The sequence below is a fragment of the Kogia breviceps genome, chromosome 18, assembly GCF_026419965.1.
Source record: "Kogia breviceps isolate mKogBre1 chromosome 18, mKogBre1 haplotype 1, whole genome shotgun sequence".
NCBI lineage: Eukaryota > Metazoa > Chordata > Mammalia > Artiodactyla > Physeteridae > Kogia > Kogia breviceps.
The window spans coordinates 31,028,062-31,053,049 of NC_081327.1; the positions used below are offsets into that span (position 1 = coordinate 31,028,062).

Sequence of the window (24,988 nt, forward strand, 5' to 3'; positions counted from 1 at the left end):
CCCTGCCACTCTCTCACTTCGTCACAGCTTACCCTTCCCCCTCCCCATATCCTGAAGTCCATGCTCTAGTAAGTCTGTGTTTTATTCCCGTCCTACCACTAATCTCTTCATGACATTTTTTTTTTCCTTAGATTCCATATATATGTGTTAGCATACGGTATTTGTTTTTCTCCTTCTGACTTACTTCACTCTGTATGACAGACTCCAGGTCTATCCACCTCATTATAAATAACTCAGTTTCATTTCTTTTTATGGCTGAGTAATATTCCATTGTATATATGTGCCACATCTTCTTTATCCATTCATCTGTTGATGGACACTTAGGTTGCTTCCATGTCCTGGCTATCGTAAATAGAGCTGCAATGAACATTTTGGTACATGACTCTTTTTGAATTATGGTTTTCTCAGGGTATATGCCCAGAATGGCACCATTTTATATAATAAATGCTACTACTTAGCATTATGTTTTGATTTTTTTAAACTTATTTTGGAGCTTTTTCTAGGTTAGTACATGTAGGTGTCTGTCATTTTTTAGTGGCATAATAGATTTCATTGTATAAATGACCCAAGTATTCTTCCCGTTTTATGCATGGAGAATGATGCTCCAGAAAAGTTAGATGTCATTACCCAAGGTCACACAGTTGGGTTGCGTTTAGAACCTGGGTCTTCTGGTGCCCAGTCGGTGTTTTTTCTGGTAGTACTGGGCTTCTATGTACAGATACTGTAGCCAACTATTGTATTTTAATTACTTTGGTTCTGTTTTGCTTACATAAAGCCAAAATTTCCACTTGGAAATTAAAAACTCTCTTTCTTCTGTATTATCATCACATTTTCTTTTTACTCTGTACTTGTTTTGCTAGAAGTGAGTGCTACATTCGTTTTTCCCTACCTACAATGTGCTCTCCTTGGTAAAAGAGATTTATTCATCCCTGGATATGTTATGTACAAAAGTAGTTGCTTAATGAAAGCTTGCAGTTCCCTCCTGCCACTCTCCAACCACATCCTGCCTGTTCAGGAATGTTCTCTTAGAAAATGGCTGTTTGGGGAACACCAGGTATACTGAGAAGACCCTTCTCATGTCTGTGCTCCCAGAGACTGCTGTTTCTCCACATTATCTCCAGAGTCCTGGGTGAGCCCCTTGTTCTCTCTGGCCCTGCCCACCCATCTTCCCTGCCTTTCTGGTCTCTGATTCTGTGCTCCTGTTATCCCCACTGTGCTCCGATCAGGCCCCAGTACAGAGAAAACCTGAAGAGTTTGGAACGTTATTCCCACACAGCATACTGGTGTCTCCTTTACCAGCCCTCTAGCAGCTCCTGGCTTTGAAATTACATGGAATGTTTGCTGGTTCCTCTGCTCAGGAATGTGCATGTACACATCCTGTTGATGGATAACTGACTTTGTGTGTGGTGAAATAGAGGCTTGGCCAAGGGCAAATGAAGGGAAGGTACGTTTGAAAACAAGGGCATTAGGCAAAATTAATTTAAATGGAAATTTGGAGGCCAAAAAACCAACTACTTTTTAAAATTAGGTTTTTAGTAGTACTGGAAAATATTTCTCAAGGCTGTTTATGTATATGTAGCTGAAACAACTGTGTCCTTGCAGAAGCGTTTAGTGCCATTCCCCCTCTCCTCCCCGTTTATCCCCCCCAGTTAGGTTACTGGAATTAACAGGCTTAGTGCTCTGTTCTTTGAAAAGACTCGGGGATCATCAACTTTCAGAGAGTTCTGTTCCAGAAAGATGGCCACATTATAGAACAGTCCTCAAATGCAGTGTTACTGGGAACACTCAGAATTAGTCCAGAAATAGAAAATGAGCTGGTGGGAGATTCTTTTCCTACAAGGAATGTGTTTTCATTGTAGAGGAGTGAGATGAGAATTTCCAGCCAGCACAAAGAAAATATCTTAGGTTATGTTTCTGTAGTGTCCATATCTATCCACTGTTCAACATCTGATTTAGTCCCGTGTTCATTATGGTTTATTTTTTATTTAAAAAGTGGTAACAGCTAGCGTTTACTGGTCAAATGTTGGACAGTGAGCTCTTTCTACTTATTCCTACTTACTCCTTGTGAAGTAAGTACCGTTTTCTTCCCATTTAATTTAAGATTATTTCACAAATCTATGAGGTAGATACCATTGCTGCCCCTGTGTTACAGCTAAAGAAACCCAGGCTCAAAAGAAGCAATATACTCAATCAAGATCACGTAGCTAGTGAGTAGTGGAGCCAGGATTTCTAACTGCTACTCTCTCTTGTTCTTCGATGGCCATCCTTGGACAGTTGCCCCGGGCTGCCCTGGCTGGCAGTGTGGCCCCAGGCTGTGGGCACAAACCACGGCTCCACTACTTCCTATTGGAGTGACCTCTGGCAAGGTGCTTTCTATGCGCTTTGGTGTCTTCATCTGTAAAATTGTTATAATAAAAATATGTTTCTTAGGGTTGTGGAGTTAATACACAGAAATTAAGACAGTGCTTGGCATATAGTAGTTGCTCAGTAAGTGTGGCTGTTGTTACTATAACCTGATGGTTTTCAATCATTTCAGATAGGAATGCTTTCAGCTGTGAGTACCAGAAAACTTGAATTTCTGTAGGTTGAATAGCGATTTATTTTTCTCACCTAAACAAGTCTGCAGGTGAGGGCCTTAATTCAGTAGCTCTGCAGTGACGTCAGAGGCACCTCCTTGTCTCTGTATGCCACCATGTTTAGCACGGCCACTTACTTCGGACTCACAAGCTGATTGCTGCAGCTCTAGACAGCCTGTTTGCATTCAGGGGAGAAAGCTGAAAGGCCATGCCAGGCTCTTTTTTCTCCCTTTATCAGGAAAAGCGGAAGCTTCACTAAGCCAGAATGTACTACCAGGCTTGTGCTTTCATCCGGTTGGCTAGAACCAGGGTTCATGGCCACTCCTAGCTGCAGTAGAGGCTGGGAAAGGGTAGTGTGTAGGGGTCAGCTCATGAGGACGTATTGTTAGAGTTTCAGGAAATTTGCCATCTAGTTGGTACTACTTGGGATAGCTTGATTTCTGCCATGGTGGGAATATTTACACCAGAAACCAGCAAATGCTACAAATCAAGCCCCCTTTCCCAAGCCAGTTGTTAAACATTTACCAGCACACCATTGGATATATTTAACTCCATATGCCAGAGTGGGAAGTGGCAGCAAGTAGAAGTGAGAGGTAGGGATGTGAAATGGTCATTGGGTCAGCCAAGCAGCAGCATCTTCCAAGCTTACCATTTGATGGGGAGAGAGTTAGATGCCAACATATGGAAAAGTTTGTTAGTCCGTTTTTTTAGAAAGACTAAAGTTAACCTTTAGCTAAGCTTATTCCCTACTATAAACAAGTATGGATCAAAATTAGGTGTATTCTACTAGGTATATTAGTTATATTCTTAAATTTCCAATACATTGGTTTTTACTGTACTGTAGTGAGATCAAATTCGATATATTGAAGAGTAAACTGTTTAAAGCTCTTTTAATACCAATGATTGCAGAAAATCAGAGCTGGGGAGGGCCTCTCGAGATTGTCTAGGACAGCCCCTTCATCAACCAAAGGGAACCTGAGGCTCCAAGGATATATGCTTTGCCCAGATGCCAAGCAAGGGAGTGGAACAGTCCTCCTGGAACCCAGGTGTCCTGACAGTCCAGTGTTCATTCCAGAACCTGAGGGTTTACAACCCACCTTTCTGCTTCCTGTTTCTTCCTATTCTCTGTCCTGCCCCAGTGCATGCTTATGCTGGTATCCCTTTTACCAGCTTTGGTGGTGCTAGGAAGTTTTGCTGCTATCTGCCATGTGTCTCCCAGGAAACCTACTTTAAACTGCTTTGTTTTAGATTTTAGAGAATAGAGCATTGCTTTTCTTTTTTTTTTAATGAGAGAAGCTTGAAGAATTTGATCTTTGCTACAGTACAGTACAAACTAATATTGGAAATTTAAGAATATGCCTAATATACCTAATTGGAACATACCTGATTTTGATCCATATTTTTTTTACAGTAGGGAATAAACTTAGCTAAAAATTAACTTTAGTCTTTCTTAAAAAAGACTAATAATTTTTTCCATATATTGGTGTCTAACTCTCCGCATCAGATGGTAAGCTCTTTGGGAACAGCCTCTGTGGGCTGTCTTGTCATCCCTGTGGGGATGGATGTGTACACACTGTGCATGTGGCAGGCAGGCACTTGGCAGATGTTTGCTGAATGAATGAATGCCCAACTTAGACTGGCTTCATATCTTCAAATGCATAAAGTTCATCAGTAGCTGTTGTCTTAGTGTGGACTCTAGATAGGAAATGTCTGAATCCTGGTATTGTGACCCTATAAACTCCATTTCCTCAGCTGTCTGATACGAGTGATGGAAATAGGAGACCCACATACACCACAGCCTCACTGGTATAAAGACATGGAGGGGGAAGATGAGGTGGACTGGGGGATTGAAACCGAATGTTACAAAGAGGTGCCTTTCCAGAAACAGTTACTGAGATATCCTTACAGCTTCTCCAGCCTCCTGTTATTTTTGAGTTGAGTCCCATGCCTGCTCCCTTCTCATGTGATCATGGTAAGAGAGTTGCCTTCTATTGAAGCCCCTAAAATCATCGTTTTGAGGAATCCTGAGTAGGAAACAGAAATAGCTTTGTTAAAGACAAACATATGTTTGTAGTTTTTTTTTTTTTTCTTTACATGACTGAATGCTGTTCTGAACCAATTCTAAATGTGTATTTATCTACAGCCAAGTTACATCAGTGATGCGGGACCCCCTGGTCGAAGCTCTCTGGACAGCATCGAGATGGCCTATGCCCGGCAGGTGAGTGTGTTCTCAAGGAAGATCGAATCCAGGAAAATCCTCTGTGAGCCCACTGGGAAGTAAAAGAGAACACAGACTTCATGTGAAAGTCCAACCCTGAAAACAAGTTGGGTTTTCGTTCAGAGGACGTGTTAATATTTTACCATCTAGGTCCCTGGAGAAATCTATCAAATTGGGTAATGGAATGACTCAGGTTTGATTTAGGGAAATTGAAATCTGCCTCACACACTGACCAAGGCATCTCATTTTGCATTTGGCAACAGCCCATGTACAGTAAAGCTTTGAGTAACTGCACTGCTGTGTAAATGGAGTTCTGTATTAACTGATCACCTGGTCGGCAAATGGTGTTATCAGAAATGCTTTTTCACCCCACTATAGAGAGAAATTTTCTAAATGCTTTTCTGCCTTGGTAAGCATAGTGTACTCACCATTACCTGATATTACTGTCCTGGAGAAGCTTATGATATTTGGGGGGTTGTGGTTCTTGTGGTATATCATGACCATGTGATAGTTTGAGTGTGGATTGAGACACTTTGTGGTAAAGCTCAGGGACTCTGTTGACTGAAACTGCCCTTAGGACAGTACATACCTGGAATTGACTTTTTGAATAAAGTAGTGCTGGCCACGTGTGCATTTTATTCTAATTTGCCGCTTTGCTGCACAAAGTATCAAGAAGGGAAAATAGTCTTGTTTCTTGAATTGAGGGTGGTGGGCTTCCATCCCCTTTAAATTGTCCTGCACCAGCAGTGACCAAGGAACATCTCTTCTGTCATGACCAACTCCCGCGATTCTTTTTTTAAAAAATAAATTTATTTATTCATTTGTTTTTTATTTTTCTATTTTGGCTGTGTTGGGTCTTCATTGCTGCACATGGCTTTCTCTAGTTGAGGCAAGCAGGGGCTACACTCCTTGCGGTGCGTGGGCTTCTCATCGCGGTGGTGTCTCTTGTTGCAGAGCACAGGCTCTAGAGTGCAGGCTCAGTAGTTGTGACGCATGGGCTTAGTTGCTCCACGGAATGTGGGATCTTCCCGGGCCAGGGATCAAACCCATGTCCCCTGCATTGGCAGGCGGATTCTTAACCACTGCGCCACCAGGGAAGCCCTCCCGCGATCAGTGCCACTGTGGCCCTCAGCATCACTCACTCAATTCCTTTCTTCCGTCCAACCTGGGCTGGGGTGGGGTGGGGAAGGTGGAGACAAAAACACATGGTGGCTATAGAGGTGAACAGGGGGAGGGGAGAAACTGCTAGACCCTGTGCCTTTGACAGAGGGGTGCCTTAACTGAATTATTTGGTGAGCTGATGGTATTATCGGAGATCCTTCTTATACCCCTTGTTGAGAAGAATGTTCTAAATGCTCTTTTTAAGCCTCTCTTCTTCAGCATACCACTGCCAGTTCTAACTCTAGGCATCTGAAACCAGCCACATCAGCTTCCCTCACATAAGTCCCCCTCCTTCCAACTCCCTCATGTTTTACTACTGGGCCTTCATTTATTTTTTTCTCCAGTTTTTAGATCTCTCTCTTTCTCCCACACTACATCTACATTTTTTAAAATTTCACTTTCATTATGTGACTGACTTCCATTGCCACAGGCACCATCAGAATTCAGGCCTAATGAAATTACAAGCTTTTGAGGAGAGAAACCATGTATCTTCCATGTCTGTGAAGACTAAAACTTCATAAAACTAAGGTTTACTAGCACTCAGGACACTGGAATGTCATGTATCTGTTTACATGGCTATCCCCTCCAGTGGAGAGCGAATCTTTATATCCCATGTTGAACACAGTACCCCAGGGAAGGCTCCTCATAAATGCTCATTGAGTGAATAAACACCACGTTCTGGTTTAAAAACCGTTTCATTTAATCTTTATAACACTCCTGGAGGCTGCATGATACTGTCCCCCATTTAGAGTAGAGGGAGGTAAGGTTCCACAGGGTCCTGACTTGTCTAACATCACTACCTTGTTTAGTCCTTGGTAGAGCAAGGACTTCAGATGCAAAGAGTAGAACTTACTAGTTTTTACCATCATTATGTTGGTTTTTTAAAAATAAAATCCAAAGTAATATTGACTTTTCCATTCGTTGAACGTCACATAGTTCCTTTTTCTTCAGAAAATTTTACTAAGGAGCTGGGATTCTTTCCCAGAGAAATGAGTACTGCAGATGGGCAGCAACTGCTCTTCTAAAACACGTGGAGGGCTGTGACCTGACAGTCCTTACTAAGTCCACAAGCCCTGGGCCTGGGGCCATTCAGTCCTTTTGCCAGAAAGATTACCAAATGTTTCCCTGGGTTCCTAGGAAGCAGCAGCAGGAGACCTTCCACTTTGGTCCTTGCTCTCTGGGACTGATGGTCTGCTGGGCAGAGCAATGCAGAACTGCCCATGGGACTCCCCCGCAACTCCCGAGACCAACCTGCTCCCACTCCTCAGATGTTAGGAAGCCTGGGCTAGCGGCTAGCTTTGGTGGGTGTCGATGCTGCTGTCTGAGGCTCAGGCACAGAACTGGGAAGCTGGCCGGAGGCCTTGCCCTCCAGGCAGTGTGGATAGCTCAGCCACTCTGAGGAAGGAAAACTTCTGACCATTGGTCAGAAGCTGGTTTCAGAACTGCTTCAAGGGGTTCTAAAAAGAAAAGGTGAAAATAGAATTTGTGCTATTTGATTTTCCTTTCAGATTTATATCTATAATGAGAAGATTGTCAACGGACACCTGCAGCCTAACCTTGTGGACCTCTGTGCTTCCGTCACAGAGCTGGATGATAAGGTAGTACCCAGAGCTGACCCGAGGAGACGTGGGGTCTGGTGTTCCAATGGGATTAGCAGCTTGCTGACTTGGCAGAAATGTGCTGAAGAGAAACTCTATGCCATGGAAGAAGATGTTAACTGTTCTTCAGAGTTTTATTTTAAATAATTTTGGGGTGGTTTTCTGATGATGATCCTATATATATAAATATATGTATCTTTATGCATCTCCAAAAGGCCCGACGAAGCTGTGTTTGCTTTGAAGTCCTGTCAGGCTCCAGCTCCTCCCTGCCAGTTTCCCTCCTTAGACAGACTAACAGACTCTTTCACGAGATGTGAATTGTAAAGGTGATGCAGTTTTCACACCAGTGAGCCCCTTGAACTTGATTCAGGTGGGGTCTTTAAAAGCCACTGGTTCTGTTCCTCTCTGACTCCCCATCTTTATTCCTGTCCCTCAGTTCTTATCCTTGGCTAATTTTCTCCTGCTGGGGGAAAAAAATTAAAAAGGGGATGGATAGATTGGTAGGTGGGCAGGAGGAAGGGAGAAAGGAGGAAAGGCTATAATGGAAGCAAGCACTCATACACACTTTTTTTTTTCCTTCAAAAATGCTTTATTTTTTTTAATAGTAAATACAAGGCAATACAAACCAATCTAAAGAAAATAAGAATTTATCTACCATCTCACCACCTAAAAAGGGTCACATTTAGGGTGGATTTTCTACAGTTTTTAAGTTTTGAGAGAAACACTGAAAACAGGATTTTCTCTTTTCCTTTGGAAAAGGTGTAAACCTGCTTTTTCTCTAATCGCTACTGTCTTCCAAGGACAACATCTTCCAATGTTTTGCAGAGGGTTCAGGGAACACATTTTTAGGAGAGGTTTACAGCCAGGAGGATTCTGGGAAGAGGGAGTCCAGCTGTGTGGTGGTAACATACAGGAGAGATCACCAGTGCCTTTCCTGGGAGGCCACAGGAAGCTGTCTTTTGAAGGGAGTGAATAGGCAGGAGAAAAGGAGGCTGTGCCACTCACATGGTGGGTGGGGTAAGAGCAGTGGCCCCTAGAGAGCCTCTGGGAGGGCAGAGCCTGTATTATTTAGGTTAAACTCTTATTTTAAGCCTTAAAAAACCAGTGACCTTGTAAGGACTGAAATGCAGTTACTTGAGTTTAAACTCCTAGAGCTTTGGATGATTATAAATGTATTCACTCTCTCTTAAGGGATAACCCACTGAGATTCAGTGTTCTTGTTAGTTTTATGTGGTCTTAATTATGTAGGTGGTTATGTCAGACCTGGAATAGTAATGGATCTGAAAACCAGCTCGGGACAGGGGCTGCTTGCAGGGAAGACAGGAGCCTGGCAGCTGGCTGGGAAGAGGTGCGTCTTCTGTACTGAGCTTGAGCCTGAGGGCCTCAGACAGGACGTTAACCTCTTCCCCCTCCATGTCCCGCCTGCCTTTGAGTCAGATTGCCGCGATGAACCGGGCAATTTCCCCAGCCCCACAGCATTGTCACATGCAGTCTCATTTATGTGCAGAACATCTCTGACATGTGGACCATGGTAAAACAAATGACAGACGTGTTGTTGACACCGGCGACTGATGCCCTGAAGAGCCGCAACAGCGTGGAAGTGCGCATGGAGTTCGTCAGGCAGGCCTTGGGGTACCTCGAGCAGAGGTAAGGCAACGGCAGCACAGAGGCTGGCTTTAAAATCCCCCAAAGGCAGCCGTTCTTGCGTTTCAAGTAGTCCTCAAGCTAAGTGCTCTGTAGCTGGTGTAATTTAAACAAGGTTGAGCAAGTCTGAGAGGTGTTAGGCTGTTTTCAGAAACACTTCTCTACCAGAACTATTTATGTACTGATATAAAATCATTTTGAGTGGGAGCATTGAGCACTGTTAGGCTTTTTTTTTTCTCTTTGTCCACTCTCTGTCCCTCAGTACAGAGTCACAATTATTAGGGCACAATGCCTTGGGTCAGGATCCTTGTCCCTCCTGTGGTTCAGCCATTACTGCTTAGGCTCTTTGTTTTCTCTAGGCATTTTAATTTTCCCACCCAACATTACCACCTTCAAACCTTAGGAAGGCCCCTTGATCCTTTCTTTTCCTTCTGGCTCTACTTGGTTAATCCTTGTGAGTCCAGATCCTTCCCTGCTGCTAATGCCTCTGATTTGTGCCTGGGTTTTTTTTGCCATCTCCTCACTAATTGGAGTTGGTCACCAAGGGGTTTGTGGCTGTGCCCTTGTGCCCTAACTATTGTCCCCCTCATTGGTAGGGCCTGTGCCATTCATCCACTCCCTGTGGACACTCCTTGTTCTGAATTGGCCAGCAGGGGTTGTCATGAGCGTGCAACAGACCCTCTTTATTTCAGAGACAGGGTGCTGGGCCTCTCTCTGTTGGCTCGAGAAGAGAAAGCCAAGCTGAATACACTTGTTCAATTGCAGTTCTTTGCTGCTGAGCCCATGCAGCTGCCAATGGCCTTGTAGTGTGGTCACCCTCTGTCAACAAAATAATACTTCATTAGGAAGTCAAGGTAATTCAGACCTGGTACAGCAGAGAGAGAACAGGTTTTTATACCGAATACTAAATTAATTATATAATAGCTACATGAGATGGAACACCATCAGACATATTAAACTCACTAGCCTCCATACTTTTGTTAAGAAAAATCTGGAACTCCAAATGGTTTTTTATTGCTTCTGGCACAGGGCACAAAGAGTTCGTAAAGTATTATATCAGGCTTTCACTAAATTTTTGTAATGTAAATTTCTAAGTCTTCAGCCATAAAGAACCTAATGTATATAGTGGTATTTGCTACAAGTCAGCAAAATATGAGTCAGAAGTTCTTACAGTATATAAAAAACATTAGAATTTTATTTTTTAATGTGTGTACATATATGACTGCTCATGACTGCTTTTTCTTCAGTAAACCTCATCCTTAACGTTGTTGCTTGACTTCACCAGTGGTACCAGGGTGCAGTTTCTGGTTTTATATATGTAAGCTATCCCATTTCTTTTACTATTCTTTTCATTTAGTTTTTTTGGAATTACTTTGTTCCATTAATTCCTTTAGCAGCACTTGGAGCTATTTAGGAGTTTCCTGTGCACAACTATTATATGCTTATTTTCTTTTTCACTCTAGTAGCATCATTCTCTGATGGCATCCTTTTTAAGATTTGTTGACCCTTTTGATAAAGGGAATATTTCAGATAATTGTACTCACTAAAAAAAATATTTTTTCTGATGCTAATCCACTGACGGTGTAACATACATACAGTATTTCAAGTGATGTAATACATCAGGTGGCAAAGTAGACCTGGTCCCAAATTATTTTGGGGGTGTAAGGCTGAAAATGTTGAGAAAACATAGCCTTGGTCTGTTTCCTGCCACATTCCAAATTTGAAGCAAGGTACACATTTCTCAGCTCTCAAGGAATTTAGGCTCTGAGGCCCTTTCCAGCATGTGAGTTGTCTTCATTCAGGTTTGAAGAGACCATAGTGGGCATCTGTCTGTCCTGGTTGCTACAGGACTCTTCTGTAATCTCTTTTCCAACCTTTGCTTTTAAATACTTCCAGTGATGGCGAACTCGTTACATTTTCTAAATTGAACTGTGTTCATTTTTCATTATGAAAATACTACATGACTGTTATAGAAATTTTGGAAGATGCCAAAAAGAGGACCTGAAAAAAGGGAGCGGTCTCCTCTCCCCCACCCAGAGACCCCTGGCATCTTGTTGTATTTCCTTACCCCCACACCACCCCTGCCGCCTTTTTGGACATATGAATATTTTGTTTGATATGTATCTTTTACACAGCTTATGATCCAAATGTGTACAATATATGGTTTTATATAGTTTGCTTTTAAAATTTTTTGTCAGTATCATTTTTTATGACTATATCAATTTCCATTGAGTCTGTTTTCTATAATTGACAGGTGTTTTTCTCTGCATATCTCTCTCTCACTCTCATGCTGTCTCTCTCAGTTGGTTATTATACTTCATGTGGTATAATATTAATATTATTATGTGGTTGAACATATGAAGCACCTGACTTTTTGAGGCAGTCTGTTTTGTTTTGGACAAGAAACATATTTAGAAAGTTCTTCAATGTATTAACCCCATGTTTGGGTATCTATAACTTGAACCATTTAATCTTTTTTTTTAGATGTTGGGGGTAGGAGTTTATTAATTAATTTATTTATTTTTGCTGTGTTGGGTCTTCATTTCTATGCGAGGGCTTTCTCTAGTTGTGGCAAGTGGGGACCACTCTTCATCGCGGTGCAGGGGCCTCTCACTATCGCAGCCTCTCTTGTTGCGGAGCACAGGCTCCAGACGCAGAAGCTCAGTAGTTGCGGCTCACGGGCCTAGTTGCTCCGCGGCATGTGGGATCCTCCCAGACCAGGGCTCGAACCCATGTCCCCTGCATTAGCAGGCAGATTCTCAACCACTGCACCACCAGGGAAGCCCCATTTAATCTTAATATAAAAGCAATTTTAAAACACTGTAAAGGATTTTAAGAAGCCTGCTAGCAAATAAACAGGAAATGATAGAAAATCATTTGCAACCACCAATGTGACAGTGGGTTCAGCAAGGACCACCAGTGGAAACTATTGGGTGAAAGATTATTGGTGAACAGATTATTCACATGACCTCCAAGTATTACCCCATAGTGTACTTATTAATTACAAAGGGGAAAGGAGGTGCTTTTACAGCAGTGAAATCTGGTGGACAACACCTTTAACCAAGTGATCAAATTAAATGTTACAAAGAAGGGCAAAATGGTATTACCTGCCTCATTGTGGCAGTACCAGCATCAGCTGTGTAGGTAGAGTTCTTGGCAAAAAAAGTTGAACCTGAATCAAGTCATGAGAAACTATTCAGCTTGTGGGACATTTTACCAGGTAGCTAGTAGCCTGGATTCTTTTTAAAAGGTCAGTGTCTTTATATAAAAAGTGTTAGAATTACCCTAGATTAAGGGAAATGGAAGTGGTATGACAGCTAAATTTCATGCATTCCCTTGACTGGATCCTGGATTTAAAAGAAAAAAAGGATGTTATTAAGAAATTTGAATATGTGTTATATTTTAGATAATAACAGTATATTAATGTTAAATTTCTTAGTGTCATGATAGTATTGAGGTTAGGTAGGAGAATGTCCTAACTAGGAGATACATGGTGGAGTATTTACAGATGAGGTAGCCCCTGATTTCTATATTCCTATAACATTTTCAAATGGTTCAGAAAAAAAGTATGTGTGTTTGTATATGTGTGTATATCTACATGTACATATAGAGAAAAAAACATGCATACAAATATTAACAATTAGAGAATCTAAGTAAAGGATATATGAGCATTCTTTGGACTATTCATTTTTTGTAGGTTTAAAATTTTTTAAAATGAAAAGTTTGAAAAGATCCCACTAGAGCATTAGGCTGTGAGCTGAAGCAATTATTATTCTGCACATTAGCCTTTAATGCATTTGAAGTCCACTATTATATTGCTCCAGGGATTCTTTTGAGTATCTGCAGTGATGAGAAATCTTCACAGTGGTCCACTGCCCAATGAATAAATAATGTAGTTTGCTTCATTAAGCACGCACTGTTTCCTCTTCTATGTTAGGTTGAAATCCAGGCCCTTCCCTGTGGAGTTCACAGTCTAATGTTGTGGGTGTGGACATAGATACGTGTAATATGTGTTTTCAACCTCCCTTTTTTTGCCTTTAAATTTTTTCCAGTTATAAGAATTACACCCTTGTGACTGTCTTTGGCAACTTGCATCAGGCCCAGCTGGGCGGGGTGCCTGGGACTTACCAGTTGGTTCGAAGTTTCCTGAACATTAAACTTCCAGCTCCCTTGCCTGGACTTCAGGTATTGGCATCTTTCTCTATGTGATCAGTTACTTCCCCAGAGCAGTCTCTCTCTGATAGGCATTTTCAGTTTAAATGAGGTTATGTGTGGGAACTGCTATATGGAGAAGAGACCAGAGGGGCCGGGGAGAGAAGCTAGGAGACCTTGGGAGACTGGTGGTGCAGGAGTCCAGGTGATAATGGTGGTCGCTCAGCTTAGGGTGGAGGAGGGTGCAGGGGGATGATGTCATTGGGTTCTGGACATGTTTTGAAAGTAGACCCAATAGGACTGTTGAAGAACTTGGATATGGCAGAGTCAGGGCTGACTTCTGAGATTGTTGGCCCAAACAGCTGAAAGAACAGAGTTAGATATGGGTCCTAGAACGTGCCTTTCTTCTCAGCTCACAGTCTAGTTACAGTCAGATATAGACACTGTGCAAAGTGCTGAACCGGAGCTGTGTACCAAGGGTGGTGGGCTGCAGGCTCCTGGCTTCATACAGGAGGTGAGGCCCACACTTGTGCTTGAAGAGTAGGGGCTTGCCAGCCAGGGGTCTGGGAAAAGGGTATTCCAGGAGGAGGGAGGAGCGTGAACAAATGCATGGAGGCGGTAAAGAATATCTGGCGTATCGGGTGTGTGGTAGGGCTGGGCCAGCTGGTGACGGCCTTGAGCACCAGGCTCAGCACTTAGGATGTCAATTGCTCAAAGGGGTTTAAGTGAGGAAGTGACACGATCAGATCTGGGCTTAAGAAAGAGTGCTGCCGAGGGAAGGGTGGAGGGGCCAAGAAAGGAAGTCTGAGGTCCACTTTTCTGGAGGAATTGGGGAGAAGCAGAAAGAGGAGTAACCACAGGGCTGCTGCGCAGGTGGTGACAAAGCCACTTTTAGAAGAGAGAAGCTCTAGTGCTGGGAGAGTGGGAACAGAGCTGCTTTCTTAGATTCCCCAATGCATAACGTAGCACGGTGTCCAAAACAAAGATACTCACTAAGTGAATGAACAACTAACAGGTGAATGGAAGTGCCAGAATCCATTTAACTAATCATTAATGGTTAACATTTTATAAACTCAAGTATGATGATAGTCTCTTATTGGTCAGTGAACGTCCTTAGCCTGAGTGCATGTCTGTAAATTATCACAGAAGAACATGTCACCTCATTGCTGTGGGTACTGGGGTTCCATGGAGAACCCATGGCAGTCTTTGAATCCTGTGCACACAGTGCTGTAAAGGAAAGGCTCTCGAGCCAGACTGCCGCTTACCAGCTTACCTTGGAAAAATCATTTAACATCCCCATGCCTCAGGTTCCTGGTTTGTAAAACAGAGAGGAGGAGGCCATTCATGGTCCCTGCCTAGTGGAGTTGTGAGATTAAGTGACTTAATACAAGAGGGCTTAGCTGAGGGCCAGCACATCGAAAGTCGTCAGTTAAACCTTTCCTCTTTTAGGATGGAGAGGTGGAAGGCCATCCTGTGTGGGCATTAATTTATTACTGCCTGCGCTGTGGAGACCTGCTTGCCGCTTCACAGGTGGTCAACCGAGCCCAGCACCAGCTGGGAGAGTTTAAAACTTGGTTCCAGGAGTACATGAACAGCAAGGACAGAAGGTACGATGAATGAGATGGTGCATCTAGAAGAAGCCACGTGGAATCAGCAGGGTGGCCCCCACTGGCGTTGCTCTCTTTTCCTTGTGCATGGCTCCAAATAAGTTTCTGCTTGGGAGAAAAATGAAGTTTAGAAAGCAAGTAGAACTCTGTAGAATAACAGTTGAAAACATAAAAGAGCCCCATTCTGACACCATGTGTACACTTACAAAGTCCCAGGCACATCAAGGATGCTTTATTAAATGAAACTTTGTTGTATTACACTTCACTTGTTCACATTTAGTGCTCTTCTGGTTGACCCAAATGACAATATACACTTCATACTCAAAGGCCAGAGTTAGAAGTTAGCAAACTTGAGACATAATCATTGGATTAATTCAGTAATTTTTTTTTTTAGTTCTCTTGCATTAAGGAACTGCTAAGCATTCATTTTTCTCTGGTTTTTGTTAATGTAATAGGACTTAAGTTCATATGCTAACCCAGTTTAAATATATATACATGTATGTAGAAGAAATAATGGCGGTTACCCGTTATACATGTGGAAAACCAGGGTTACTTTTTCGGCAGTGTCAATAATGCCATGTCCAGAGATTGTCTTAAACCATAAGCCCTGTCTTGCTCATGTTAGAGAGTGTAAAGTAGGGACAGTGTTTAGGGTTCCCCCAGATGCAGACCCTGAGGCAAGGGTTTGAGTGCACAGAGTTTATCTGGGAGGTGATCTCACAGGGATAAGGGAGTGAAGAAGCCAGAGCGGGGCTAAGGCACTTAAGGGACTGACTCAGTCTTGCCCATCACTGCTTGAGGGCTGCCGGGGAGGTGCGTGGAGGATTAATTCCCCATACCTTCTCAGGTGCCTCTGACAGCCACTACTTGAGGAAGCCAGTGGGCGGAGACACAGCTGCTGGTAGCTGCAAGTCTGGTTAAAGTGATGGTGCCCGTGGGTATGGGTGGGACAGTGTTACCCTCCGTGAAGGAAGGCTTCGTGACTCTGCTGTGTGGTTGGGACCTGGGTGCTTTCAGATGCCCATGAAGATCTTAAGCATATGTGTCTGTGTGTTCCCTTGTGTCTCTAGATTGTCCCCAGCTACGGAGAACAAGCTCCGACTGCATTACCGCAGGGCCCTGAGGAACAACACAGACCCCTACAAACGGGCTGTGTACTGTATCATTGGCAGATGTGACGTCACCGACAACCAGAGCGAGGTGGCCGACAAAACTGAGGACTACCTGTGGCTGAAGGCAGGCGCTGCTTCCCTTGCCCAGTAGGGCACTCTCCCCTTCCCCCTGCGCACACATTGCACACAGATGTTACTGCTTAATGTACGATGCCAATAAGGTGACTGGGCTAGTGGATTTCCTGTCTCCTGGCCCATTTTTTATTGTGTAATATTCGCAACCAGTAATACATTAGCGTAGCCTCGAGCATGGCAGCTAACCAGTTACAAGTCTGCACCCGGCTCAGGAATTAGCTTGTACCAATGCCTGTATTTCTCTTGGGGGTTTAGTTGAACCAGGTGTGTTTCGATGACGACGGCACCAGCTCCCCACAAGACAGGCTCACTCTCTCTCAGTTCCAGAAACAGTTGTTGGAAGACTATGGTAAGATACCCTGAACATAACTACCTTCCCTCTCTTGTCCACCTAAGGTCACTGCTTAGCTTTTTTCTGGGAAAATCCTTCATCTCTGAACTCTGTCTCTCCTTCAGAACCCTCTGGATCTTCAAAACAACACAACAAAACAATGAGTTCAAATTTGGATAGAGGCCACGCACGTGGCGGTAAACAGAGTATGTGACTTACATGGTCGTTGACAGTAAACTCTTCCCACTAGTTCTTTGAACTGCTCTAGCAGACACTGGCTCAGGGAGAGACATAAGAGGACTTGGCTACTGCTTCCTCAGAGACCTTGCAGTGACTATATCTGAGCACAAACAAGGGAGAAATAGCTTTTCTTTCTCTCACTGTTTAAAAATTTGGGGAAGAAAAGGAGATTCCAACTAGTGGTCCGCAGTATTGAACGCAGATATCTGTGAATCTGAGTAAACCGAAGCTTTGAAATCATTCCTGTCCTTATTGAGTGACTTACCAGGATAAAGGAGAGAAACAGCCCCTTATGTATTCCATTTTAAGGTCCTGAGCTCTGTTTCTTGCCCAACTAATGCAAGCAGTTTGGGTTTTACAACACAGCCCCTGCTCGCCAATTGTTTTGTGAGGTCCGGAGACTGTGGAAACAGGCCACGGCTGGAGTGGCGTCCACTGTGTCCAGAGCCTCTGCATCCATTCAGGCTCAGGCTGGTGCTTTTGTCCCGCCCAGCAAGTCCTTTGAGCACTCAGGGCTTCTTCTGGGCTCGGGGCTGCCAGCAGAGGCTGGCTCCTTCTGAGTCAGTTTTGACCTCCTCTCCCCGGGCAGGCGAGTCCCACTTCACGGTGAACCATCAGCCCTTCCTCTACTTCCAAGTGCTGTTCCTGACTGCGCAGTTCGAAGCTGCCATTGCCTTTCTCTTCCGCATGGAGCGGCTGCGCTGCCATGCTGTCCATGTGGCGCTGGTGCTCTTTGAGCTAAAGCTGCTTTTAAAATCCTCGGGACAGAGCGCTCAGCTCCGTGAGTATTTGTTGACAGTGGTACATCCATAACACGTCCCCCTGTCGGGTGGCAGTGGACACATAGCTGCAGCCAGCAGGGATTTGGGCAAGTGGTACCAATCATTTTAGAGTGTTATAGACGGTTGGGCTTATGAGATGATTAATATGAGGGTTCTTGCCTTTCCCCCCCTCCATTAGTATTCCCTGAGGTGTTTAATAGATAAAATGCTGTGCTAAGTGCTAGTTTTGTGGCCAGTGAGTCAGGTCGCCTGGAGGGTGGTGCAGGAGAAACAGTTCCTAGAGTCGTGAGACTGGTTCCCATTAGGGCTCTAACTGGAGACATTGGAAGGCGCAGCCAGCCATCTTGTGTGCCTACCTGCATGGGGTGGAGTCCGGGGAGGGAGAGAAGATACCTGTGCATGAATGGCTGCAGCTTCCTTAGTAGCACAGCAGACTCACTCCAGAGCACATGCCGTAATGGACAGTTGTCACCATCTTTTCATTCAGAGACCAGCATACTAGAGATTTACTAAGAAATGCCACTTTCTCCAATCTGAACTTGGGATGAAATTGAGGACGGGTGGTGAAGGGAATTGGCCTAAGCTCACACTGGCAAACATTGGCTGGGCTGCAGGAGTAGGTGCCACCACTGGGTCTTTGGACTCAGTTCCCCTAGCTCTTGGTTGCATGGGTCAGAAGGGCAGTGTGGTTGTGACCAGTTCTGTCCTCACTGGTGCAGTCAGCCACGAGCCTGGCGACCCTCCCTGCATGCGGAGGCTGAACTTCGTGCGGCTACTCATTCTCTACACCCGGAAGTTTGAATCCACAGACCCGAGAGAGGCCCTCCAGTACTTCTACTTCCTCAGGTTAGACTGGCTTTTGACTATTTACTTCAGCTGGTTTTGATTTCTGCCACCATGAGAATGACAGAGACCTTGGGGCCACACCAGAAACCAGGTTGATTTTGTCCCCTTCTAGAGATGAGAAAGACAGTCAAGGAGAAAACATGTTTCTGCGTTGTGTGAGCGAGCTGGTGATAGAAAGTCGAGAGGTATGTCTGTTAACTTTTCTCCACAACCCCATGATTTCCAGTGTACAAGTTCTCATGCTGATGTGATACTGGATGGTCACCTCAATATGAGTTCGGTGGATGTGGCTGAGGTCAGGGGGGTGTTAGAGTTTTTTTTGGTTTCTGACAATGAAAATGTTGATGCAGTCTCACTGTTCTCTAGTTTGTGCAAGACTTCTCCCACCTCCCCTACTCCTCTAGTCTTTAAAGAATTGTGGATTATGTGTATATCCTCGTCCAATAAACTGAGTAAACTTTTTTTGTCTCTGCAGTTCGATATGATTCTTGGGAAACTAGAGAACGATGGAAGTAGAAAGGTGAGTTAAGTGCACGCCAGAGGTGTGTTAGTTTGCAGTTGGGGATTTATAATTGTCCAAATAATACAGTTAGATTTTAGGATTCAAGGTACTGAAGATGCAAATCTGAGTGAAGTTGCTTAGTTTTAAAAACAAAAAATGAAAATTACAGGCCTCAAATGATGACCTTGATTTTACATACATTTACATTTCTCCTTAAAATATGTAAATTTGTGGTTAGTTTTTTTTGTTATGTTCAGAATACTCATCTGTTCACACCTGCCATATTTTCAGCTGAGAAGGCTACATTTCTGCCATTCTTGGCTCAGAAAATATGCAACAAAGGAATTGGTTACTGCACCTACTCTCCCCAAGAGGGGAAAGTTACAAATGCACTTGACCTCTCTCACAAGATAGTTTTTGAGGGCTTAGAACTCTGCACTGACCCCAGAGATGCAGCTGCTCCCGTGAGCCTTAGCAGTTCCCTAAGACCCATCCTGGCTATTGGGCAATGTAGAAGGGGCAGAGGCCCTGGTGTCAGAGACCCCTCCTGACCCACTCAGGCACTCTCCACATGCCTCTCTTAGGGACTCACTTTCCTCATTTGTAAAAATGGGTGGTTTAGAGCCAGCAGTCTCAAGATGACCTCCCACTGCTCACACCATCCAGAAGAAGACCAGTGGCAGTGCTGGTGACAGTGGCCATGCTTACGGAGCAGTGACAACTGCCAGGCCCCTGTGCTGAATGCTTGACATGTATTTTCTCACCTAATCATCACAAGAACCCAACACTGTGGGAACCATCATCTGTTTTTTAAGGGAGGAAGTGGAGACAAGAGAGGTTATTTCCCTCAAGATCACACAGCTAGTAAGGTAGTGAACTGGAATTTGAGCCCAGTCCTTCTTGACCCCAGACCCCATGCTCTTCACTGATCTCCTGTGCTGCCAGGGTGGCGGAGCAGGTCACCCGACTTGGTCCAGGGCTGATGGAGAATCAGATGGCCAGTCAGACGTCACACAGTGCCCTCTCTCTTTGCGGTTACCTCAGGCCTCTCTCATACTTTCTTGACCATTTGGTTGTTGTTGAGTGATGATGCAAATTTTTTTTTTTTTTTTTTTAAGTATCCTGACACCACTTGCCATATATTTTTTCAGGACTGGATTTCTTTTGCCATCTGTCTTAGAAAACAAATTCAGAATCTTTCAGATACTTTCTCTGAGCCTTCTGATTTTTTCCCCCTAGTGCCTACTCATCAGCAAAATTAAAATCATTGATGATTTCACCGATTCTCTAGGTCATTTTGGAAAATGAGAAAGCACAGTCTTACTGGTGACTCCTCTGTGCTGCCTTTGAGTCTGCCTCTTCATGGGTAGTTTCCTTGGTCCTTTTCATATGTTTAATAGGACCATATATCTTCAAGAAAGCCAGAGTCTAGCTGATGAAATATGTGCATTGCCCAGGGCAAGTATTTTCAGTTAAGGTAGTTTTGGGATCTCACTTGCTTCTCTGTTTAAAATAACAGCTCTGTCCCCCTATTTCTCTCTTCCTCCCCTCCATAATTTGTCTTGTCAGCCTGGAGTCATAGATAAGTTTACTAGTGACACAAAGCCTATTATCAACAAAGTTGCTTCCGTGGCAGAAAATAAAGGACTGTTTGAAGAAGCAGCAAAGCTTTATGACCTTGCCAAGGTAAAATGTGCTCTTTTCTTTCTTCTGCACTTAATAGATCTGTGGGCAGCCTTTTGGCATTAAATGCACAAACATTTCGCTGGTGCCATTGTTGTACCCCTCTCCCTGCTGAGGCATTTTCTCCTAGTGCTTAGGCAGTTAATAGTCCAGTCAAGGTGAAATTCCCATTTTACAGAATTATTTCTGCCCATAAGGTCTTTCTGGCCAAACAAGAGTGACATATTGAAAGGCTGTCCCGCGGGCACTGAGCAAAGTCTCCCTTGGCAGCAGAGGAAGCACCCATCACGCTTGGGTGGTGAAGCTGCTGGTGAAGATGCCTGGTGCTCACCGTCCAGGCAGCCGCACACATGCTGTGACCAGTGTGTGTCAGGGAACAAAACCACAGCTGAGGGGTTCTGAGAGAACTGGAGGAAGTAGCTCTTCGTGAGAACATGTGGGGATTACTGATGACTGTTAGGGCCTGACGAAGAGTACATTCTCTCCTTTTATCAACTGACCAACGTGGGCAAAAGAGGGTTATAATTCATTTTTCTTTTCATTTAAAAGTGTTTTGATTGAGGTCTAATTAAAAAGTAGAAAAATGTACACATATTCAGTGAACAGCTTGATGGGTTTCCCACAGGTATGTATCTGTGTCATCACCACGCAGATCAAGACACAGAACAAAAGTTCCCTCTTTGGTTTCGGTTATTTAGTTTTTTTCCTCTTATTGATTATTTTTAATTGATTCCTTTCTTAATTAAAAAAAACCGAACAGAATGCTGACAAGGTGCTGGAGCTGATGAACAAACTGCTCAGCCCCGTCGTCCCCCAGATCAGTGCCCCGCAGTCCAACAAGGAGAGGCTGAAGAACATGGCGCTCTCCGTCGCGGAGCGGTAAGGCCGGGGCTGACTCGGGCGGGTCCCGGGGTTCCCCGCGCCCACCCAGACGCATCTTCAGCTTTACCGTAGCATCAAAGAGTTCCCCAGCGTGGCTCTACTCACTCATCCTCCCACCAGCACTGACAGTTTGAGAGTTCCTGTTCCCCCACGTCATAATCAAACTGTCACTTCGCACTGACACTTGGTAAACATTCTTGCCAAAAGGAAGGGTATGAAAGGGTATCTCAACATTTTAATCCTGTACGTGAGATTTAATTCTAGGCATTATACTCATCTATATGTCATTAGCAGCCATCTCAAAGGCATTTTGGAACAAAGCTAGTGATGGATGGATGGGGAAATTCTTAGAGGTGTAGTGGCCTGTGTTTCAGAAGCTACCTTCTTCCCCATGAGTTCGAAGAGTTGTCATACTTTAACCAGTGTAACTCCCAGGCTGGGGCAATAGTTGTCACTTTTTGTGCCCTCTGCAGATATGCCTAATAAAGTGACCCAGTGAAAACTGGGTTGGAGATGCTTGCTGAGATGGGGGCTGAGGCAAGAGAACTGTGCTTCACACAGAACATTTATAGGTGGATTTCTGTCAAACCCGCCATCAAATGCTTGGCCATTTCAAAAGAAACACTGTTTTCCACTCCTTAGTTCACTTCATCTAGAGAGTTTAAGAGGTTTTGACATTTTTTAGATGCTATCCTCAAGTTATAGATTGCACAGAAATTCCTAATATACCCCCCTTCCTTCTTTTTTGTCCTTCAGATATAGGGCTCAGGGAATCAGTGCAAATAAATTTGTGGACTCCACGTTCTATCTTCTGTTGGACTTGATCACCTTTTTTGACGAGTATCACAGTGGGCATATTGACAGAGCCTTTGATGTAAGTTTCAGGAGGGGTGTTTGAAGTGGAGGTTAATGTACGCCCTTGAAAAATCAAAACACTTCGTGAGATTCATTTAAAACAAAGGAAATGTCACCAGTATGCCTGTTAAGTGAAAAAGGACAAGTATGATCCTGTGAATCTAAAAGGGATTTCTGTGTTGCTCTTTTTTCCCTTTTTTCTCTTCCTTTCTTCTTCAGTCTAAAAACAGAGAGGTTTCTCAGAGTAATTTGAAATCTCTGAATTGTAAAACTGCCTCAGAAAAGGAGGATAGGAATTGAGTCACTCAGCAAGTTAGAATCAAAGCCTTTGAATGAGGGGATTAGCATTTCCTATTAAGAAGCCCACTATGAATGTGTTAGATGCTGACTGTGTGTTTGAGGAGATGAAATGACTGTGATGGTTGTATCATATGGGACCGATGGGTTTTGTTTTAAATAGATAATTGATCGCTTGAAGCTGGTGCCTCTGAATCAGGAAAGTGTGGAAGAGAGAGTGGCTGCCTTCAGAAATTTCAGTGATGAGGTGAGTCGTTTTCTTCCTGAATTATAAAATTCTTTTCTCCCCCACTTCTACTGAAAGCTTTTGTTTTAACGTAGCCAATAACTTTAACAGTCCTACTACAGTCACCATCCAGACTGAGTTTTCTGAGTCCAATTTCAGGTATCCTGGGCTGGTTTTTCTGTGAGTACACATATCCCCATCAGATTATTGTCTGAATTCCTGACTTAGAAAATACACTCGCGTTAGAGACCAGACATGTTCTTGGGAGAAACAGGTTTCTTGTTGATCCTGTGGGATCTGGTTTGATTCTTTATTATGCACTTGTTCTAGAGGGTGTGTCAGTGCTTAACTCTGATCTTGTCTAAGTAGTTCCTTTGGTTACATGAAATATGCATCATGATTCACGTTCTTCTTTCCCTTCTCTGAACCATTTTGTCTCAAGAAGCAGGTGCAGTGACCATGGACTCAGTTATCAGCCCAAGAGCCCCAGAGCTGCTGTCTCTCTGCAGGGTTCCTAGCATGTTGCCACTGCTTAGCCCAAGGGTGCTCAACTGGGCTGCACACTGGAATTGCTAGGAGACCTTTAAAAAAAATCTTTGTGCCCAGGCCCAGAAATTCTGGTTTCCCTGATCTGAGCTGCAGCCCAGAACGCTCCTGATTATTCCCATGTGCAGCTAGGGTAAGACTCTTCTCCAGAACCACAGGCACTGAGGGCCAGCTGCCTGATTCCAGGATGTTCCTAACAGTGTTTCAATTTAAAACCATTAGTAAGCTCATTCCTTATATGAAAGCATGTTTCTGTTCTAGAGGAAGAAGGAAGGCCGGCTTCTGCACATGTGGTGAGGCAGCTGCCTGCTGTGGTACACACAGTTCAGGAGGTCTTACCTCTTGCCAACCGTCCCTTCACACCTGCTGCAGTTCTACCCCTAGCCACTCCTTCTTCTGTTGTTTTTTGCCCTCCCCTGCTTACATCATTCAGTATTTCATGGACTGAAGTGTTGTACCAGGGCCTGTCCTCATAGACACTCCCAAGGACTCTGCTCGGGCTGTGCTGGTCCCATGGAGACAGTCTGGTGGGTCTGAGACAGCGGGGAGTGGTAGGGAGTGGAGAACCAGCGTGTGCGTCCCTGCCTGCTGACATTCACATGCAGGCTTTTGCTAATCACTCTTGCTGGCCAGACGTAGTTGGATGCTTTTTGCTCCTGCCCCTGCCTAGGAGGACTGGCCTAAAGAAGGGAGCAGGAGAGTGACCTACCTGACCTTCTGAGTAGCATTGCCTGAGCTTTGCTTTCACGCTTGACATTTCAATGCCATCAGCTCCTTTTTGGTGGCTGTGTGGCACTCCACCTGGCAGCTGTGGAGATGTGATGTGAACAGGCCTTCCTGGAGCACTGCTCCCCCCTCCCCCAACCTGTGGTCGGCCTCAGGGCTTGGTTCTTTCTCCTTACTTCATGTGTGTCCCTCTGTGCAGGTCAGGCACAACCTCTCAGAAGTGCTTCTCGCCACCATGAACATCTTGTTCACACAGTTTAAGAGGCTCAAGGGGACAAGTCCATCGTCGTCATCCAGGCCCCAGCGAGTCATCGAGGACCGTGATTCTGTAAGATCCCAGCCAGATGGTTGGCCAGAACCATCGCTGAGAGCCACCTTTCTGGTTTGCTGTCCATTGCACCTCATGAGACCACTGCTCATGACCCTGAATTGCTCGTTTCTTTACTACCTGGCAGCTGGGTAAAGTTTGTGTCGGGGGCTCCCGGAAGAAATCGAACATTAATGGGGTTGCTACTCTTCTCAAGCTAAAAAACAAAGATGTGCCAAGTCAGCGAATATCACCTTTAAAAAAATCAAAATGCTAATTTATACTGATTCCACAAGAATTCCTGCCCATTTTTAAATAGAAGGTCATTTTATGAGTCTCAGTTCAGCACTTTCATGAAAACCATACTTACTTTTGGTCAACAATTTGGTGCAAACCCCTGTTTCTACTGTCATCTCACAGTGACTCCAGAGAGGTACCTAGGACAGTTGTTATCCCCATTTTACAGTTGAGGGATCTGAGGCCTGGGTCAGGAGGCGTCTTGCTTTTGTGGGCCCCTCAGGTGGTAGGTGAAGGAGCCACGTCTGGAAGCCGGGTCTGTCTG

The 24,988-nt window shown here is 44.3% G+C and overlaps 1 protein-coding gene across 14 annotated transcripts in view; it reads left to right on the forward strand.

The window, feature by feature from the left end:
- NUP93 (nucleoporin 93) overlaps positions 1-24,988 on the forward strand; it is a 102,390-nt gene that overhangs the window by 75,156 nt on the left and 2,246 nt on the right. For 6 of the 14 annotated variants that reach the window (XM_059045703.2, XM_067019822.1, XM_067019823.1 and 3 more), the window contains 16 exons: positions 4,720-4,794; positions 7,464-7,553; positions 9,061-9,200; positions 13,250-13,382; positions 14,799-14,956; positions 16,027-16,192; positions 16,459-16,552; positions 17,364-17,555; positions 18,276-18,402; positions 18,515-18,587; positions 18,878-18,922; positions 20,474-20,590; positions 21,348-21,466; positions 22,226-22,343; positions 22,785-22,868; positions 24,319-24,447. In XM_059045703.2, coding sequence (XP_058901686.1) covers positions 4,720-4,794; positions 7,464-7,553; positions 9,061-9,200; positions 13,250-13,382; positions 14,799-14,956; positions 16,027-16,192; positions 16,459-16,552; positions 17,364-17,555; positions 18,276-18,402; positions 18,515-18,587; positions 18,878-18,922; positions 20,474-20,590; positions 21,348-21,466; positions 22,226-22,343; positions 22,785-22,868; positions 24,319-24,447 — 1,860 coding nt within the window. Of the gene's footprint in view, positions 1-4,719; positions 4,795-7,463; positions 7,554-9,060; positions 9,201-13,249; positions 13,383-14,798; positions 14,957-16,026; positions 16,193-16,458; positions 16,553-17,363; positions 17,556-18,275; positions 18,403-18,514; positions 18,588-18,877; positions 18,923-20,473; positions 20,591-21,347; positions 21,467-22,225; positions 22,344-22,784; positions 22,869-24,318; positions 24,583-24,988 lie in introns of those variants that run through there. The other 8 variants (XM_059045701.2, XM_067019818.1, XM_067019819.1 and 5 more) reach the window with 2 other exon arrangements.